We start from the raw sequence: 21,925 nt of genomic DNA on the forward strand, positions 1-21,925 counted from the left end.
AACAGTGCCTAGATGACTCCCTAAATGTAGGTTGTATTGGAGGAAACTTGGCTCAAAATTCTTGATTTATTGAAATCATAATGCAAATGTAGTTTAGTACTTTATAATGTGAACTGTTTGAAGAATTGTATCCAGATGATACTTTCTGTGGTATTACCTTGAGGATGAGATTAACCATGTCCAACTAAATATATTATGAAAGTTACCTCAAGTCAAAATATAATATTATAATAAAATATCTTCTAGTCTGGAGTATACTAAAGAGAGGCATGAGGCCAAAATTTCTGGCTGATGGTTCTTAGGATCATTATAGTATGAGAATTTTTACCACTAAATTCTGCTGTTTTTTGGAGAGGTGGAAGACCAAGACATACTTTTCTCTCTCAGGATTTTTCTGTTTCTTACAGCCAGAATATCTTTATTCTTTTAAGAAAATCCCAGGAAAGCTACTGCTGGATACAATTGTAGCAGCTTTGATATAACCAAGAAAATACTAGATAATTGTTTGGACTCGGCAATGAACTCTTCCCTTCTAATTTCACTGGTGGTTTATGGGTTAGACACTATGACATTTGATAAGTGGCAGCAATAATATCCACTGCATAAAGAAAACCAGTAAGAAGCCAAATTATTTTGAAATTAGTTATAAAAAGCTTCATATTTCTTCTTCCTTTTGGCCGATCCAAGCTGAATAACTTTTTTTGAGCCTTGTCATGATCCACTCCTTCATGAAACCTTTCTTTCTTGCATGATTTCTCCATGCTTAATTTTATAGAACATTTAGTCCATAATACTTGTTTGTATTGACCAAATATTCTAATAAATATATTTATAAATTATATATGTACATAAAGTTATATGTTTATGTACATGTAGATATATAAAAATGTACACACATACACATATATTATACACCAAAAGATCCAAGCACAGAATAGACACTAAATAGTTATGTGATTTTATGAAAAGTGAATAAATGAATGGTTGAATGCATTTTGTTATTACTGTTATAGAGAGAATTATAGTGTTTAGATAATTTGATCTTTTAATTTTGATACATAACTCAACTGTGGTCTTTACAGAAGTCTGTTTAATTGTATTAGAAAATGCATTTTCTTAACTAATAAGAATTATTTAATTAATAATATTTTAGTGATAAAAAAACATATTTCCAAAATGTTTCTCTAAAATATTGGCAGACAGTCAATAAAGAAATCTGAAGGAAGAAAGTAATAAGTGTATATGTATATAGGGCGAATACACATATACTTTTCCACTTGAAAACTTTAGAAAGTATACTCACCCTTCCCTTCTTATTTTACCACTGCTAATACAGTTGTGAGATGTTCAATTTTTTGCATTATAATTCTCTGCCATATATTATACAAATGTCTTATGTTTAAATACAAATACTTATTTAAAGCAAATCTTTCACAGCACAAGTAACAGTAGCCATTAATCTGAATGACACTCTTCACCAAGTATCGACCTCTGGATGTGTTTTTGTACTGTCTTTAGATTATAAACATTTGTGAATGTGGTTAACATGTTTAAAATAAATAATTTCAATTTTCTAAATTGCTATGACTGTCATATACATTGTAAAGCAGAGAGTGTCAGTATGTGAGTTAGTTTGCCTCCATCTGCCTGGCCTTATGAATCATAGTATGTTTTTTGAAAACAGATAAGGAAAAAAACTCTGCATGTTTTCGCTCTTCTCAAATGAGCAGAATCCATTTTACATGGAGAACTGTTTCACTGTTATCCAGGATTTTTTCTGATCATAGGCTAATAAGCTCATTAGTCTTAAGGAAGGTAAGCTCCTTAAGGAATGTTCGGAGACTTGTAGACCCTCATGCACCGAAGCTAAATAATAGTTGGTAAGCTGGTGTTCATGTCACTAAGATGCGTTTTTGGGTGGCTCCTTTCCCTTTAAAGGAGTTTAATACAGTTAATTCTTCCTAGTTGGAGGATTCAGGCTTATTAATGGTATAATCTTCATAGGCCACATTTTTGTCATAGGAAAGGACATACATTTTATTCTGTGAAGTTATAAAAATATTGTATCCACTACATAATTTTAAAGTTGTGAATTTACCTACATTTATAAATTAAAGTTTAGACTGTGTTCTTATTAAGTTACAGCAACTTACCAATTATGATGTACTGCCTGATAAGCTGTAGTCACTGGATATGTAAAGAATTTTACTGCTGTATTTAAAAATTTTTAAATTTATACCCTAGAAAACTACTTAAGCATTTAAAATTCTATACATAGGTATAATACTATATACATAATTTAAACTTCTGGAAATTAAGTCCAACATTTTGGCATTCATATTCTGATAGAGGGTAGTTTGTGATACATTTTATCATAGCCATACCAAAATGACTTCCAAATTTATTTAAAAGCATGTAACTGATTTAAAAGCAGGTGACTGGTGATAAATACAAAGAATAACTTACTTTCTTTAAATTGCCATAGCTGTGATACTACAACGATAAAAAAAAAAAAAAGCCAAGAAACTTGAAATGAAATTTTCCACATTAAGGAACTTGATGACTATGCTAAATAACTAAAAATAATACTTGTTCTGAAGTAGTTAGAAAAATATAATTAGGTATATAGGCATAACAATAGAAAGATTGCATATAAAATCACATAGTACAAGCTCATCACTTATCTTCTTGTACTGTTTTCTCCCTATACCTCAATATTTTATGGCACTTAAGGCTAAAATCTTCCATCCCTTGTAGAGATTATTGAGTCTACAGAGGGATGATGGCTTATGCTGTACAAATGCATATTGGAAAGCAGGTTTGAAGATGCAACATTCTCCAGGCCTAATTCAGCCACAGAAAACATGCCTGGCTGTAGCAGAAGCCCGGCGCAATGCTGTGGAAGCCGCACGTTGATCCAAGAACCATGTTCTCAATGACATGGTACCTGAATACGAAGTTTTCAAGAATGTCAGCTGCAAATACCACTCATAGGAAATGAGAGAATCAGTACCCCAAAGACCATTTTCCCCCTAGTAACATGGACTTATATAGAAATTGCCCCTTATGATGAACGTGGCTGTTGATTTTTATCCAATTAAATAGTGAAATTTAACTTTCAGAGTCAGAAGAGAATGTTAGCAACTGGCCTACTTCCACTGAAATGCGCTCACATTTCATTTATTTTCAATCAGCTATCAAATGTTTGACTCTCACAAAGTGCTGTATGATTCAAAAGGCAAAAATAAAAGATTCAGCCATTACAGATTGCCTTTAAAATCTAGCCATTTCTTTCAGAGCTTCTGGGTTTTGTCTTGCAAGTAGAAGACGAAAATCTTTTGGTCACATATTCTATCAGGGCCTTAGTCTGATCTTTTGGATATGTCTATCCATATCTTGACTTCAAGATATTTTACTTCAAGACTAGGTAGCTGCATAGTGAGTCCATTGGGCTGCCTGTCCAAAGCAGGAAGAACAGGACTAAAACCAATAGCTCTTTTTTCTGAACCACATATTAAATGGTTAAACACATAAGCCATTTCTATTCGGTTTGACTTCAACATACTTTAAATATGTAACAGCCCTGGTGCTCCTTTTATTTTAAAAGAGCCTTATTGAGAACGCAATATATGAAACTGAAAATAATTAGATGGTAGTTGAAGAATAAGCTTAAGGAGCATCCAGCAGGTAAAAGAAAAAGTTATCTTAAGACACACAAAAATTTCTATCTACACTTGCCTTAATTGAGTTTTATTTCAACAGAAGTACACTAAAGCAGCAAAACAGTTCTCTAAAGGTTGAGATGGGTTTAAAATGGCTACTCACACACCCATCTGGGTCTGGAAGAGTTGTCTCACATTCAGTTTCAAAAGAGCATTTGGAAGATACTGAGAATGTAACAGAAATTAGAAGCTAGAGGTATTCTCCCATTGCTCTCTAGATCCTGAAAACACAGCACAGGGCCTTTTCTACAGAGGGGTGAGCTTGGGACCGTAGTCAAGCATCAGTTTCAAAGTTTCCGTAAAGGCTTTGAAAAGGAGGGAATCCTGTTGTAAACATTAAATGAAAATTTTCCAGCACCATTTATTTCTATCTTGCTTGTGAAAAAAAAAGTCATATTTTCTTCAATGACTAATAATATTGTTTTACTCCTAAAACTAAAAAGTCATTGGTAAGTTAATTACATAAATCACCAGGACTGTATTTTTTCTATTTTTATTAGTAATTTTATGTCTGAATTTGTTGCATTCTACAACTAATTCTCACTTATCCGTAAGAAGAAGAGAGTATGTATAAATTAAACCTAGAAACAAACCTCAGACTCTAATCAGGCATTTTTTTTTCACCAAAAGCCTTGAAAACTGCCAATACTCATGAACTTTTCACTTTTGCTTTATAATTTCCCTTCAAGAACTCTCAGTCTGGCTGAGATTCCAATAAGCAATGATATCAGATAGGAGAAAGTTGTGTCAAGAGAATAAAGATTTATTTAATCTACAAACCTATAATAATTTTGGATATATCCTTAACTCCTCATAAAACTATAATTAATAATTGATAATCAAAAGTAGGGAATTCTCCAAGTCCCTTTTTTGCCTGCTCAGTTTTGGGTAGAACATTTAGGGAGAAATTCATAGATCAGGGATATAAAAATACACTGAATGAGTTACTTAATAATGAAGATGCAGTGAACTTTTCCTATCTCATTTCAAGATGCTTTTCATCTTTTAATTACTTTACAATGATCATTTAGGGTTTTGCAGACACATGACTTAACAACTTTCCCAAACTACGTGAAAATCCAAGCTATGTGGTGCCCAAATGCATACAGACTACGGCCCTTCATATCCAAAAACTCATGATCACGTTACTCTTTTTTTTTTTTTTTTAACAGAGGCTTTATCCCAAAACTTGAAAGCAAACATTTCCATCTGGAGCACATAAATTGGATGGATTGAAAATTATATTCATATATCTGAATATAATGGTCTGAAAATGGCAGCACTGTAAAAAAAAAAAAACCCTGTGAGGCTCATTTTGGTAATACGACTTATAAGGGCTGAATCAACAACAACAAAAATTTGTGGTCTTATTTTAATGAAAGTAAAAGCAGAAAAGTAACAAAAAAGCATGCTCTCAAGTTCTTGACTATATTGAACTTTAAACATTTCTGTCATGTTTTAAAATAGATATAAGCCCTATAGAGCATGCAATGATTACTTTTAAAAGCCTAAAAAGGCTAAACTGGAAAATCATTAGCAGAATCAAATATGGTGTTGGGGCTGCCCGTCTTGCCTGACCATGCTGTGATGTGTCACACAATTCAGCAGAGAGCAGCTGGGCACGTCTAGCACTTCCTTGCCATGGCAGGGGAAGGAATATAGCTGAGAAGCATGCAGGCCAGTCAAAATTTATTTAGAAAGTGATTGTACATGTACAACTTGCTTGGGTAACCTGGGTAAAAGTGGTGGCACGAGCCTCTGGCTGGTTAAAAAACACCAGAATTGCATTCTTGATGGCGCCAGCTTGATTTTACTCCTGTGAGAAGTAAGAATGGTAAGCAGTGAAGGTCACAGTATGATATTGCTAGATTGTGCTTTGGAATTCAACTTCAAAAATGATTCTTAAGAGCATTTATTCTATGTCTTTCACCTAGGAAGACCATGAAACCTTCTAAGAACTAAATTATAAAAATCCATAGTTATATAAAAAGGTCAAGAAATCATGTTTATGTGAGCTTGAAATATATAAAAGCAGACAAAATTCTGCCTTATGTCTTTTCACAAGATATGTATAATTCCAAGTTTTTCCAGAATATAAAGATCATTATCTTGAAATCCATACCTTCAATTTTCTTATTTTTTCATGCAAAGTTTTATATTTATTTCCAAACCAATCTGTTTATGTTAGTGGTCCACATAATAGATACGTATATATTATATAATGTATATAATAACAGCAATTCATATTTTTAGCTCTAAAAACTTCTAGAGATCATTTTCCCCAACTGTGCTATAGCTAAATATATTTTATTATGAAAATAACTGGAAGCAATAGAGTAGCTAGAGTTTTCAGATATCATCTAAATTAATGATTAATTTACTGCCTCTTCTTAAAGCAGAAATGTGTTGCAAATTTTTTTTTCTTTTCTTTCTTCCTTCCTTTTTTCGAAATGTATCATTCTGTTAGGTTTAGCTTGTATGATTTTTCACTTTGTCAGCAAAGAGAAAGGCTATTCTGTGGGCTCCTCAAAGACCAACCCAATGTTCTTTTTTTACTTGTGTTCAAAAAGCTAAGAAGCATGACCCAAAATGTCACTTTATGGATATATTATTTTTAATTTGTGTGTGTGCAATGGCTATTAAAAAAGAATAACCCAGCTAACATAAATGTGAATCTGAAGTGTGACCTGTGTTCAACACCAGCTGTTTTCAGCTCTAAACTGAACTTTGCTGGAATTTACCTAAATTTGCTCTATAGTGCTGTATTTTGCTTTTATTTTTAAAATCAGTGTACAGTTGACCCTTGGACAACACAGGTTTGAACTACACAGGTCCACATCCACACAGACTTTTTTCAGTAGTAAATACTACAGTACTACACAAACCTCAGTTGGCTGAATCTGCAGATGTGGAACTCTAGGTATGGAACCATGTATGTGGAAGGCTAACTGTGAATTATACTCAGATTTTCAACTAGGCACAGGGTCAGCTCCCCTAACTCTCATGTTCAAAGGTCAACTGTACTTTTAATCTTTGTGTGAGCATATATGAGAATTGCCCTATTACTCTTTCAAGGTTTTTTGGGTACTAATTTAAAAAATCATCCACGGAAAACTTACTGTTGAATTTAATTTTACTGTGTAAAATAATTTGAAATTTTGTTCTAGCTTCATAGAGGTATTAATTTTATATTTACTTTGATGTATTTTCCCTCTAATATATCTATACATTTTAAACAAGTTTATTGCATTCTGTAATTGGATTCTACGTATCCAAAACTAGTTTGGAAGACAACAGAATGGCTATAAAAATTAAAAAAAAAGGAATTTTTGTTCAGATAATAAAGTGTTTTCCAGGGCTTGAAAATGAAGACATTGTAACTCATTATTCCAAATTTATGATTTTTTAGCTATTAAAAAGACATGACAACAAGGCAGTGTTCATCTAAAACAATAATTTGAAATATTTGTGCTCATTATAGAGTTTTTGAAGTATTCTGGAAACCAACTGTTTGGTAAAAAGAAATTAAGCTATGTAATTTCCTTAAGTCCAATGTGATAAAACCTACGCTACTAATGTAACAAAAGTTTCTCTACCTCTTTGGCTTTTCTGTCTCTTCTTGACCCCAGGCTAGTCTTGTCCTTAGTCTTCCCTTATTTTCCCTTTGTGATTAATTCCTTGGTGATCTGTATTTTCAAGGAATCAGATGATTATGAAATCTGTGTAATCAAATCTACTTTTAAACCCTGACTGCTCATCCAGGCTCTTGTTCCCATTATATCCCACTTCAAATTCAGTATGTCCCAACCAAATTCCTTCTCTTCCCCCATAAACCTGGTAACCTTCCTAAAAAGGCCATTTCAGACAGTTGCATTACCATTTTCCCAATTTCCCAGATTATTTCCTGGGCTTTTCAAATTACCTGTTAGTCTCAGTTTCCAGACTTGTTACCCTAGCCTGGAATTTCATCACCTCATTATTATCAAATGATTGTTACCACAATCCATAAGATAACCCTTATACCTCATTCTAAACTGTTTTACTCATTGATATCAAGTAAATTTTCCTAAAACATCACTTTCCCTGGGCTTTTCCCCTGCTTCAGAACAAATAGCTCCTTATTGACTGTGCAGCCAATTCCAAGCTCTTTGACTTACTTCAAAATCTATATAATCTGAAATTGCCTTACTCACCCAAACATATTTTCCACTGTCTTCTCAACCAATACTTTATTCATGCTGATTATTACACTCTAATACTAAGCTCACTGTCACCTCTGGCTCTTGTTTAGTAGGTTTCTGCTTTTTGCTTTCTGTTCATGTATTTGACCTAAACTTTGAGGCCTACTTCAGTTTTATCTTTTCCATTTAGCAACTTGCTATGTTCTCGTGTTCTCAATATCTATAAACTTATTTATATTCAGTCCTGCAGGATTAAACTTTTAAATACGTCTTTAATGATTTTGTGAGTTAGTGTTAGCTTCCTCAAAGGTGTTGAGATTTCCCTGAAGAGGGGTTATGTTATGAATGTCTCCTTTAACTCTTTCTTACCCTTAGTATCCAGCAGACTGCTGAGTTCACAGAAGTGCTCAATAAATGCTTATTAATTAGTTGATGATTTTCTTAAATAAATCTACATCAAGTGGTGGAAAATAAAATTACAATTGAATTCTTATTTTACCAGAATGAACAACACATAAATTAGAATTGAACTCATTAAGATGACTTTGAGTGGAATTTTAGAGAAAGAATGTTATACCTCATTTTGTATGTATTTTTGACTTTTTAAAATTATTTTAAAATTTACTATTATAATATATCTTGGAAGTTCTGAAATGCCTGAAAAAAGGATCATGAAGCTATGAGTTGTGACAATGTCAGCTGCTTACTACTTATACAAATTCTGTTGATACTGTTACTAAAGAAAGAGGGTTCCAAAATATGCTCACAGAATCAGACATCATTTGTCTGATTTCTATGGTGTCAATATTATACCCTCAAGCTAAAACTTGTCTTTTATAATTCTGTGCTATACTTACTTCCTCATGGTATATTAGAAGTTCATAAATAAGTAATAGTAAAAAAAAAATTAGTCCTATTCTCCATAACACAGAATTGCAGAATTAATACCATGGAGCTACTATCATAGGATCCTAAGAATTCTAATCATACAGTAAGAACAGTTTCCTTCCTTCTTTATTTTAAATAAGTAGTAATATAATAGTAAGAACAGCTTTTCAGACTACAGATTAACTATAATCCTCAAGTGGAGCTTTTCTAAGTAGTTCTTAGTGTTTTCAAGTTAATCTGGAAGACTATAAATTTGCTCATCCTTGACTGGGCTAAATGTAATCAGTGCTACTTTTACTTAATATGTGTAACATTTTCATAAATGAATAACACTCTTATCATAATCAATAAAACTTTTAGAGGTGAACAAAAACTACACAAAACTTTCATATTAAAAAATCATAGCAAAACTTAGTATGTTATAGAAAGTAAGGAGATGACACTTTCACACTGATCAATAAAACGTGGCTCATTGATTTTTCCAGAAAGCACAATGTAATGAAGAATAGAGTGTTTAAATAACATCTCTTTTTTGGAAGACCACCTTTTAAATCAGACTTTCAAACTATCAAGAAGATAAATATACTAATTATTCAGAATGATGACGTCCTGTGGAAAGCTGGAATTTCAATGCATGGAATTCCCAATAAAGAATATGTCATAATTTCTCAACATTACCATATATATATATATATATATATATATATATATATATATATGAACTTCAATTCACCATTAAATAATGCATGTAAACACTGTAAAATATCAGATAACTGTAGTGCAGGGTATTATAGGAAATGCAACAAAAACTTTAAAAGCATTCTTACCTCTTTGCTTTCTTCTAGTTCTGACTCACTGCTGAACTCTTCAGTATTTAAGTTTTCAAAGTCAGACTCTCCAACAGCAATTGGCACTGTTACAGTGAGGCTCGGATTGTTTATGAATGACATATAATCATTTTCATCGATTACATATTTTTCAACACTGCTTCCGGTACCCACACCACTGGTGGTTCCATTCCCATCTTTAAGATAATTAAGCTCTTTGCTTATTTCAATTCCAGTATTATTGGACACACAGCTGTCTATTTTGTTGCCTTCATGGATTTCTAGAACTTTCGGCTTTCTGAAAAAAGTTTTTTGGAAACACTCTCGTATCTTATTTTTCACATAATCAATTCCCTTTTGCATCCTTCCTACAGCAATCTGGAGATTGTTCATTTCATTATCATCATCAGTAGCAGCAAGATTGTCCGAGCTAAATGAACTCAACAATAAGGCCAGAAAGAGGTTCAGAACCTAAAAGAAGAAAAGAAAATATGATGCATTAATATTGAAGTATGTAAAAACATAATAGCTTAAACAGGGAACTCATAAGTCTTTGTTAAAATTAATTCAACAAATGCTTCTTGAATACTTACTACATTTCAGACACCTTGTCTCAATCATAACACTATTTAAAGGACCTGATATCCTCTACCTGCTGTAAGGGCAAAATGGTAAAACAAGCACCTTTTCTTTCGAACTGAGGACAGCAGGAAAACAGAGCTTCTAAGATTTAAATTGTGTCTTCTCAGGGTTGCCAGTGAAAAGACAAAATCCCATTTTTGTGGTTTTGGCCAATGAGAAAAAAAGAAGTATTTTCATTTTAGTCATTTTACTTCATTTTATCAGTTTGTCTATGGAATGTCTAGCTTCATGTATGTAAATAATAACTTTATTTATTTAATAGCCTGGTGGGTAAGTGTTAAAACAATATACTAGAAATATAAGTTTCATTGTCCAATGGCCACAAACTTTTATAGCAGAAATTTCTAAATGCAAATTATATAAAGTTTAACACATTTCCCATCAATAGACTGTGAAATGTATTTGTCCAAATAGTTTAACAGATAGAGAAATATCTAAAATTACTCCCGGATTTAGGCTGGACCCAAATAATGTAAATTACTTTTCTTTTTCCTTTTTAATTTTCACAGAAAATATGAATAAATCTCAGGGTATCATTGAGATACATGGGGAAAGTATTACCCAATTATCTGATAAAATATGATTAATACAAGAATAATTCATAATAGCTGACTCAAAATAATATTTATAGGACTATAAGCTTTAAGTGTAGTTACTGAGTTTCAAAACATGCTACATGGTAGGAAGGCACATACTAAACCAGAAGCCCAGTTTGTTTTCTTATTTTTATATCAGATTTGTTCAGAATCTAGAGCTTCCTAATTTACTGTTCTGAAAAAATACTGCCTGTCCACAATATACCACAAGCCTCTAAGCAATCTCATTTGAAATGTACTTCTCTAAGGAAGGTTCAGTATGACAGCATAAACACTTTGTCCATACATAATTGAGAAATTTATGTATTAAAACATGTAAACGTATAAATTGTGCTTTTACATTACTGCTTTTAAGTCAGAGCTAGAAGTAAGTCTTTTAAATCTGGTCAATGTCCATACCTGTGAATAACTTAAACTGCAATAATTTATTTTCCTTTAATAAAACAAATTCAGGGAAGAATATATTTAGTCCCCTTCCAAGTCATTTGGATACTTACAATACATAGCTAAAATAGAGTGCTCTATTTCATCGAAATTTGTCTTCAAAATTTGGTAATATGAGACATGTCTCTGTGTAAGCAAACAGTATGAACTATGAATGTATAAAGAACAATTTCAGTACAGAGTAGTATTTTTTTTAGAATTAGTGGAGATTATTATCTTATCAAAATAATATTAGGACAAAAAATAATGCAGGCCATAAAAATAATGTTAGGACAAAGTTAATCTTGATGATAAAAACATTTCTTTGAAGAAGGAAACCAAAAAACTAATATTTTTGTTCCCAGACTTTCACAGATACATCTCATTTAATCCTCACATAAATCATAAGACTTTAGTTTTGTTATTCCAGTATCATAGCTGGGGAACTTGAGCCTGAGAGAAGTTAAGTAACTTGCCTATGCTCAGAGTGCTAGTGTTGGGATTTGAGTCTAGGTTGTTGATAAAACCACACGTGTCTGCTGCATCAGGCCACCTTCCTAGGTACTGTTTGATCTTGTTCTTAATTATGAGTGTTTGCAATACATACGTACCACAAGGTTTCCAATGACCATGACCAACATGAAAACAATAAGGCACATGGTTTGGCCAGCGACTTCCATGCAGTCCCACATGGTCTCTATCCACTCTCCACACAGCACTCGGAACACAATGAGGAAGGAGTGGAAGAAGTCATTCATGTGCCAACGTGGAAGTTGACAGTCACTAGAGATCTTGCAGACACATTCTTTGTAGCTCTTACCAAAGAGCTGCATGCCGACCACGGCAAAAATGAAGACAATGATGGCCAACACCAAGGTGAGGTTACCCAGAGCTCCCACAGAATTGCCAATGATCTTAATTAGCATATTCAGGGTGGGCCAGGATTTTGCCAACTTGAAAACTCGAAGCTGTAATCAAGTGAAAACATACTCTTAGTAGTAATCACAATATAATTTTAAAAGTTATTTAGACATTGTTTTATCAGTATGCTATATTGTAAACCCACCTCTGAGCAATATAAAAATCTCAAACCATACTAAACAAATTCAGATCCAGAAAAAAAGTGTTGATAATACTGGAATTGTAAATCAAATCACATCTATCTGTCTGTCTATCTATCTATCTATCTATCTATCTATCTATCTATCTATCTATCTATTTATTTTAGGTATTAGATTTTTCATCTCTAAAGTCCTGTTTGGTTTTTTTTATTTTTAAATTTTTTGTGGAGGTTCTGGGGATTGAACCCAGGACATCGTGCATGGTAATCATGCACTCTACCACTGAGCTATACCCTCCAATATCATTTAAATGAAAAAATAAAAGAGATAAAATATGTCAGAGGTGATAAATAAAACATTTCTGATTCATCACCAGATATAACCATGAAAACAAATTAATATTTTAATTAGAGACATTTGTGAATTTAGTAAACTAATGTCACCTTCAGACTGTATTTTAGAGAGTAAAAAGAAATATTAAAAGTATGAGTTATATATTTTTAAAGGACATTTATAATTTAAAAGTAAAATGAACTAATCTGGCAAACTTATAGAGATGCTTCCTTTCAATTAGAAAAATACACATTTTACTTAATTTCCAGTAAAATTTTACATATTTTAAAATATTTTTTCACTAAGTTAAAAAAATTGTTATACCATTGTTTAAGGTGCTAATAGGATCAAATATTTTCCCGCATGTTCCTTTAAAGTAGATCCCACTTATATGAGTAAGGCTGAGAAAAAGCTAAGATTAATTGGTTGTAAAGTTTTTATTTGCATTTCTTTACAGACTTTAAAGCAAAAAATTTTTAAAGTAAATTTAAAACATAATTTTAGAAGCACAAGTGTGTTTTTAAATGTGCCTTATATAGGTAATTATTTGAAGTGTTTCAACCGTTTTTATCATTCTTGAAAAATAGTCACATTCAGCTTTAAAGAGAATATATATTTTCTTTGAAATACCTCACATATTGGTGTAAGTTTAAAATATATAAAAACTATAAAAGCGCACATTGATTCATTTTCAAAATATTATGCCAATGAAAGATAGAATATAAACATGGTCTGTGCAGATACCAGTCTGAACGATCTCAGTACAGACAGTCCCTCCACATTTGCCAGGCCAAGCTCCATCAAACTAAGGCTGACAATAATTCCATCAAAGATATTCCATCCCTCTTGGAAATAATAATATGGATCCATGGCAATGATCTTGAGGACCATTTCTGCTGTGAAGATCCCAGTGAAGACCTAAAGTAAAATAGAGATCAGTACTTCACAAGTATTGGAAAACTTTTGGTTCTGTAAGAATCTGTAAGGAATATTAAACACTTATGAGTAAAAATATCTAAAATTTAAAGTGAAGAAATGTGACAAATTGATATAAGTTTAGCATTTTTTTCCAGGGGAGTATTTTAAATGGATTTGTATTATTTAATGAATCTGCTAGATTTCTAAGACAATGCTGACTTTAAAACCTTTTATTTTTTCACATTTGATATCTGATACTAAATGATAGCTACTGAATTATTGCCCTTTTTGGTACATTATGCTTCCAACATAATCACAACCAACTTTTTAAAAGTATTGCATTAGGAACAAATCTATATGTTATTGGAAGTCACTCAAAAGTTACTTCAAATTGGTTAAAAAAAACATTTTGTTCTTGATTTTTGTGTGTGTGTGTTTTTTAAAGGCACACCATCTTCTATAGTTTTATAAACATTCCTGAAACAAGAGTGAGTTTGCCACAAATGTTTTGTAATGATCATTTCTGGATTCATGCCTCAGAATTAAGGTTAATGGATAAATAGAGCAAGGACTGCAGATTTAATTGAAAGCAGCAGGAGAACATTCTCAGTATGCATGCACCCATAATTAGTATTAATAAATTATTTGAGTGGCTGGGTAAATGTCTGTTTGACAATAGAAAGGAAATGGTTTTGTTTTTAAACTCAGAACCACAGGCTAAGAGACCCAAGGACATGAAGAACTATGAAATTACTCTTGCAAAAAATCGCTTCAAGTAATTATCTTAATTAATTATAGGCAAAAGCTGCATATTATGACTGTAACGTCAAGCTTACCACTTACCAAAGTAAATCAGCCTTTACCTTGAAGGAACTTTGTCAAAATAACAGTATCAAAATTATTTGGTTTCTTAAATATGTTAATTAAACAAAATCTTGATTCATTCTTACAAATGAGTAAATGCAGCTAATATCTCATTTCCTAATCACAGAAAGGGAAATATCCATCTCAGAAAAAATGGCTTCACTTCAGTTCATCATTCATTCACTCAAAGAGAAATAAAATGCATTTCAAGAAAGCCTAGTACATGAAAATCCACATATATGGTGGAATGCACATTAAAAGGTGAATTTTTTCATTTTATAAAAGGACTCACCATGGAGTCCTTTCCCCTGGTGAGTGTAAAATAAGTTCTTATTCATACAAATTGTATTTCTCATATAGTTTCAGGAGAAGCTACTATTTGAAATAAGCAGCCTTATTATAGAAAATATTAGTTAAATTGAGTAGAAATGATTGAGGTAAATGATCTACAAGTATCTTTTCCTACAGAAAATCATAAGATGAACTTTTCAGTTCTTCTGAAATGACTAGAAAATGTCCTGCATTATAAAAACCTATGCCTTCAATTTATATTCTTTTATCTAAAATTTAATCCCAGCATGAAACTTCTCTTTAAAAATAACATTTTAATTACAATTTGCAATTTAATATCATAGCTATTTATCTCTTTAAATGTTTTCAATTCAGGCCTTAAAAATCACTGGTACTGTTTTTGGTACATTTTAATCTAGTTTATCATTGTCAATGATTAAGAGTTTTTAGAGTCTTCCTCATTCTACCAAAGGTCAACCCAGGATATTGATTATGATGCCTATGTTTACATAACTTTAAAACTTCATCAAAAATGGCAGCCTCTGGATATGTACACAATTTTGTACAAAAAGCCCATGCATGGTTTATAAACAATGCTAATGTGTGGTTTATAAACATACATTCTGCTGCCATTGAATTTCTGAATCACAAAGAATTTTTAAGATTCAGACAATTAATAAAAACATATTACAAGTTTATTGCTTGGATTTAGCCTAATTATATTTTGTCTTCTGCAGAGGCATTTTGTTTTTTGAAACTTTGAATTATATGCTAAAGTAACCATTCATTCATTCATAAGACATTTCTGAGCACTTACTAGACATTGTACTAGGCTTTAAAAATACAATACTAATTAGGAAATACAAACCTGAGATTGCATAAACCTAGTTCATTTAGGCTGATAAATTTCTTATGGACAACAGATAGCTTTCCTAAGCCAGCTGCTTTAATGAGGAGATAAATTCAGTGAAAAGTTCCTAGCCTATCGTACGTGATGACAGAAGACAACTAGTAAAAGTATAAATGCTAAAGGTATTGATTAGAATCATCTTGGGAATCTGGACCAAGAGTAAACAAATGTTGAGTATTTTGAGTTGTTTTGGGGAGTACAGGACTTGGCATGATCAAATGTTAGAGTTTAAGGTCTCAATTTAGGACTGGGGAAGTTTCTTTATTGAGAACTTATAGGAAAGTTCTGTTGATACATTAAAAAGGTATAAATGTTTGTTCTGAAGGCTGAAGTTTGAATGTTGGGTCTTTGACCTGTACTTGCCCAGACTGACATTCCATTTCTTTGTAGTGAACTTAATGTAACTATAGCCTCCTTTTGCTCCATTACTATTAGCTTCTTGTTTTAATAGTTATATTTTTATCATCCTCATGCCTTTTGGATTTGTGTTTTTAACTATTTGTTGTTGATTTTTTGGAGGATGAAATTTAAATATACTTAGAGAAAAATCGTGGGAAATTGTTTAACATTTATGATTTTCTTTTCCCTCATCAAATGAGGATATTGAGATGATTCATCAGGTCTGTGTCTAATATTCTTGGCTTTCTATCAATATTGTATTGTTTAGCAATTTTTATTAGAAATTTTGGTGTAAATATAATAATTGTTACACAAGAGCCTTTTTAGTAGTTGTTAGAGGGAGACAACAAAGGCAGTTTTACATTACACTAGGAAAGGCCAAATAGCACTCTTTCATTGGTGCAAGAGGCCTCTTAGATGAGTTATTGGATTTGGTTCCCAAGTGTTTTATCTTTCAATAAACAAGAGCCATTTTTTTTTTCTTTCAAGGAGTTATCATGTCCCTTTCCTAAGATTTTGAGTTCATATCCTACACCACACCATTTAATTAAAATAATTTTGCTAATTGTGTTTCTTTAGGCTTTTATTTGCAAATAGCCTGTAGCATCCTTAGAACATGTACTTTTCTAAGTTTCCCTCTGGGTCTACCAGAATAAAGGGATATCATGAATCTTTAATTACTGGTTACAAGAGTTATAATGAGGAAAGTAATCAGTGTAGGAGCTACAAATCTCTATCGATATTTCCTGAAGAAAAAATTGCAAGTTAGTTGGAAATATTTGTATGATGAAGATATTATCTAACCTACTATGATTGATGTAAGATTTCTTGCTTACAGAATCCCTATGGTGGGTGCATGGATTTTATAATGGTTAAAGCAAAATTAAACAAAACAAAACAGAGCATCTTCAAAAAACTCAATAGAGATTTGAGGTCTCATTACTCAAATTTGATCAATCTAATCAACAGGGAAGTGATATAATTTTATATGCTCCAGAAACAGGATACAAAAGGGTACTCTGATCTAAGTAATGACTGAAAGTTCCATAACTCTTTTATGGTACATTCTTTTGTTATCAGTTTAACCAAAACCTCGATGTCCTTATTTATAAGGCAATATGCAATCATGTGAGCAGTAATAAACTAGTCCACAGAAAATTTAAATTTATTTTAACGAGCAAACTATAAACTCCCCACGAAAATATGCAATGCAACATCCATCCATGGTGTATAATATAAATTCAAAGTCAGCTGTGTACCTTATAGGAATTCCTTATAGTATTTTATAAGGAATATATTCTCTCTCTGTGTATATGTATATATATTATTTTTCATGTATAAATATTATAAAGCTTGTTATGGGTATAAAATAAGATATAAGAAACTATGAGATGCCTTACACATATAGAACATTATCACTACTGCTAATAATGAGCTTTTAGCCAACAGAAACAGCCAGTTTACACATTCTCCTATTCTTATGGTTAGAAATAGTTAACTCAAGTCAACTCTGTCATCTATTCTCTTTGTCTTGATGAGTCTTGTTTCCCCAATACTACTTACCTCTTTGTTCTATAACAAACAAGTCTATCAGTGATCAGTCTTTCACACCACTTCCCTACCTCATTATCTCCATTGCTACTCAAAGTTATAGAATTTTAGAAGTGGGAGGGCCATGAGATCATCTAGTTCAACACATTGTACTCTTGAGAAAAGAAGATCTGTGACTTTTTCAAGACGACCCAGACATGGACAACTGGACTTGGACCCAGATTTAGTGCTTTAGTCTAGTGTTTTTCCATTTGATCATCCTATAATCTAAACTCTCTTATCCTGTGCTACCATACTCAATTGCTTAAACTTTGAAATTCTATAAAACCTCAATTTCCTGCTTCACTTTGACAAATTTCCAAAAATTCTTCCTAACTATTTAACTTCCTTCACTGTCCAATATCCTGGAAAAAATACAACAGTTAGAGCAGAACTATTTTCCGCCAGTATTTCAAAGAAAGGTTAATAGCAATATATAAGAGGAAGGAAATTGTTTATTGAGCACATGCTAGATGCTAGGCACAGTGCTAAGTGTTTTCATATTACCTCATTAGACCTTCACAACAACTCTAGGAGATGAGTATTATTATATCCGTTTCAATAATAGAAACAAAGACTCAGATTTTTTATCAGACTTATCCAGATGCTACATTATTAGTAAGCACTGGCAATAAGGTCAAACCTAGTTCCACCTGACTTCAAAGCCCATGTTCTTTCATGAAACCATGCTACATGATGCAGCCCTTTGGGTAAGAAACAACCGGATGGTTATTTATTGGGCTTCAACCATGTAAACACTATGGGAGATACAAAAGAAAAATTGGGATGTGATCTCTGCTATGGAGTAATTTATGGTTGATTTGAAAAGCAAGAATTATGATACAATAAGACAATGTTTAATAAATTCAATGATGTTTTATTCACAAATGCATTAGGAGTTAAGAAAAGGGTGTTCAGTATGGACTGAGTACCATATTAGAGGAGATGAGGCTGGACTTAGACCTTGAAGAGTATGAAGAATTGAGATGGAGTGATCTGAGCCAGAACACTTTAAATCTGAATGTAGAAAACATTTTCCCATATGTAAACATATAAACATTTGTGTGGTACAGTAAAAAGGCTGTTCTGATGCGACTAGTGGTGGCTGATTAGGAAACAATGGAAAATAAGATGGTAGAGGAGGGATGGAATCAGATGGGGAGTCTTGAAAACCAGATAAGAGTGCTGAACCACAAATATAGACAATAGATACTTTAGCAAGGTGAAAGCATACTGAGTGCAGAGTACTAAAAATATAATTTTAATAGTAATAGGATTAAAAAATTGATACCTGGAAAAAAGAAATAATGGGTCTTTGTGTAAAATTGTACATAAGAAATAAAGGGAAAGCAAATCAACTGGCTATAGAATTTCTATCTTTGAAGCTAGAAGGCTCTTTGAAGCTAGAAAGCTACTACTAGAGGTAACATAAGACTGAACTGAGATTTTTTAGGACTTTTAATAAACCATGAGAAAGGTAATCTTTCAGATGTGACATACTGTGTTTAAAGTTATCCTGGAGCAATGATGTGTAACAGTTAGAAACACATGAATGGAACACAGCTTATACCATAAGGGTAGATAATTCCTAGAGTTGTTGAACTACATAGAAATATTGAGTGAAAAACATAATCTTAATGGGCAAAAGAAGAAAAGTCCAGAAAAGGAGGCAGAGATGGAGTGATTGGAAAGATCAAGGAACAAATGCAAAAAAAAAGAATCAGTATCATAGGTGCCAAAAAATGAAGAAAATCTCAAGAATCTGGTGGGTGTTCTACTGAGTCAAATAATGGAGCAAAGTGGAAGTAATTTATAGGGGTAGACATTTATGCAATTGTTTGCCCAGTATTCTCTTTTCTTTTTCTGTTAGGACTTGCTCCTCTATGTGTATAATTTCAAGTTTGCCATTTTCACATGACTCCACCCTCTGCCAAAGTTGTTTAAACCAGAGATGAGCAAGCATCAAGCTATGTATGCCAAATAGAGTCCTTCATGAGAGTTTTTGAACTGGAACTGAAAAAGCGATCGAGTCTTTTTCCAGTGCAGAGGTTACAAAATTTAAAACCAGTGAGCTATGGCTGAGCATGTTTCCTGACCTACAAATAAAAGATGCAGTGAATGTTTGTGCTACATCCGAGCCCTTGGTTAAAGCATTTCCTGAAGCCCAATTGGAAAATTACTCTTCATATGGTTTGGTAGTTCATCTTTTTCTTTCCATTCCATGAGTCAGTCTTTTATTTTCCTCTTAAGCTAGTTCTGTTTGAGTTTGAGTTCTTTTCTGTCTTGTGCCAAAAAGGAAAGTCTTGATTAATAAACTACATAAATTCTTTTCTTACTTGTTCATCCATTTCAATTTCTTCATATAGACTTAGGAAATAAACATGTCAGCATACACATACATAGATGTCTGCTCAAGTTATTTGAAGTAAAAATGTGGCTAAATTACAAATGCATTTTTACCCCCTATTTATTCTCTTGTGTGAATTCTACTGAAGCATTTGATTAGGCAGTTCAATACTATGCCCTCTTTTGTACAGAAATCAGTCTTTGTGTATACCCTTCAAAAGACATGATTTCTTCAGAAGCTGTGTATTTTCTTTGTTAAAACTGCATGCTTGTAGAGCTAGAATTAGATCTCATGGTTTTTCTGAACCTATATTTCCAGCAAGAATTACAATAAAAATTTTAACAAGTTTACAAAGTTTTAGACACCATGATCAATCAGCACGGGTGTTGGTTTCAACAATTAGCATTCATACCAGTTGAATTCTAGAACTTATCACTGAGATTCTCTGTAATAACCCTCTAAATATTTCTTCTTATGAAGAAAGAGGGTATAATTTGGGGGTTCCACACAGCACAGATGGATTTCTTCTTTGGTCTATCTGTCCCATCTCTGACAAAAGAAATAAGAAAACTTCAAATGAACTCACCAGGTTTCCTACAGTCAACACACTACTGAATTGATCAGTCATTGGGTAGTGCTCCATGGCCATGAAGAGGGTATTTAAGACAATGCAGATGGTGATGGCCAGGTCAACAAATGGATCCATAACAATTAAATTCACAAGATGCTTTACTTTTAACCATGTATCACAGCAGTCCCAGATCAAGAACATATTAGCAAATCTGTACCAGCATGGTGGACATTTCTGCCTAGATTCTTCAAGTTCTGGGGGAGCAATAAAGAGTAGGAGTAGTAAATAACAAAAACAAATTATTTGTTGTTTACATTATACATTATTTGATAAAATTGATGCTTCTACTTGGGGATGGAAATTTTATTAAATATTTTCACAAAATATTCATAAAAACGTCAAGTAAATAAACTTTCTCCTTTAATCAAGCAGAAAATAAATACTTTGGATTTAATATTTTGCCTCAAACTAACTTCATTACCTAATAACTAGCTAATTGGTCATTAAATTGCTATATTTTCTTTATCAAAACAGAATTTTAAAGTAAGCTTTACAGAATTATTAAATGTATCAATTATTATTTCTTTTGAAATCATCTTTTTAAGAAAACTGTCTAAAGCTGTGATCCTTATTAATGTGTGATGCATTCTTTCCTCTCCCTGTCTCCACATATACATTGATCTTGCACACAACAAGAATCTAGTGTGTCCTTCGTCTCAGTATATATTCAGACCTAAATCTAGTTCTGTTATTCATGCTTACTCATATCTTTAAGAATTTTATGCCTAACATATAAAAAAGATATTAGTAATTTAATGGGTGAAGCCTGTTATAAAGTAATTATTATGTGACTGTTTGGATATCCAGTACACCAACAGGATAAAATACAAAATGTAATTGAAGTTTTCCAAAGAACTAATGTTAGAAATGATTTATAATTGATTTATCAAACTGCAGTGCTGGTATAACATTCCTCCAAACTTTGAAGAAGTGGGGACTTATTTAATGAATGAACAAGGGAGTAACAGTTGCTGCCCATTCCTGTGTGTCAAAATCTACAAGCAGTTGTGTGAACTGTCCTTTGGAGGAATGTAATGGTTTCTGTGTATGTGGAAGATGGAGGGAAGATTTTTTTTTTTTAGGGTCCTTGTTGAAGTAGAGCACAGGTTTTGATTTCTCCCACTCATTCATATGCCTCCCAACCTATCACCACCTCCATGCCTGGAGAACAAATTAAAGCTTGAAAGAGATGTTTCCTTGTGCTTCTACACAACAAAACTTAAAAAAAGAAAATGTTTAATTGCTTTAGGATAATATAATATAAGGATAAATCCTCACTGATGAGACATCGAGTGGTGAAAT

General features: G+C 32.4%; 1 protein-coding gene across 1 annotated transcript in view; it reads right to left on the bottom strand.

Annotated features, from left to right (window-relative positions):
• SCN3A (sodium voltage-gated channel alpha subunit 3) overlaps positions 1–21,925 on the bottom strand; it is a 113,786-nt gene that overhangs the window by 27,604 nt on the left and 64,257 nt on the right. Inside the window, exons 16-19 of the mRNA XM_006182595.3 lie at positions 20,579–20,817; positions 13,418–13,591; positions 11,891–12,247; positions 9,619–10,089 (exon numbers count right to left, since the gene is read on the bottom strand). Coding sequence (XP_006182657.2) covers positions 9,619–10,089; positions 11,891–12,247; positions 13,418–13,591; positions 20,579–20,817 — 1,241 coding nt within the window. The remainder of the gene's footprint in view (positions 1–9,618; positions 10,090–11,890; positions 12,248–13,417; positions 13,592–20,578; positions 20,818–21,925) is intronic.

This window comes from Camelus ferus, chromosome 5 (genome assembly GCF_009834535.1).
Source record: "Camelus ferus isolate YT-003-E chromosome 5, BCGSAC_Cfer_1.0, whole genome shotgun sequence".
NCBI classification, from domain to species: Eukaryota; Metazoa; Chordata; class Mammalia; order Artiodactyla; family Camelidae; genus Camelus; species Camelus ferus.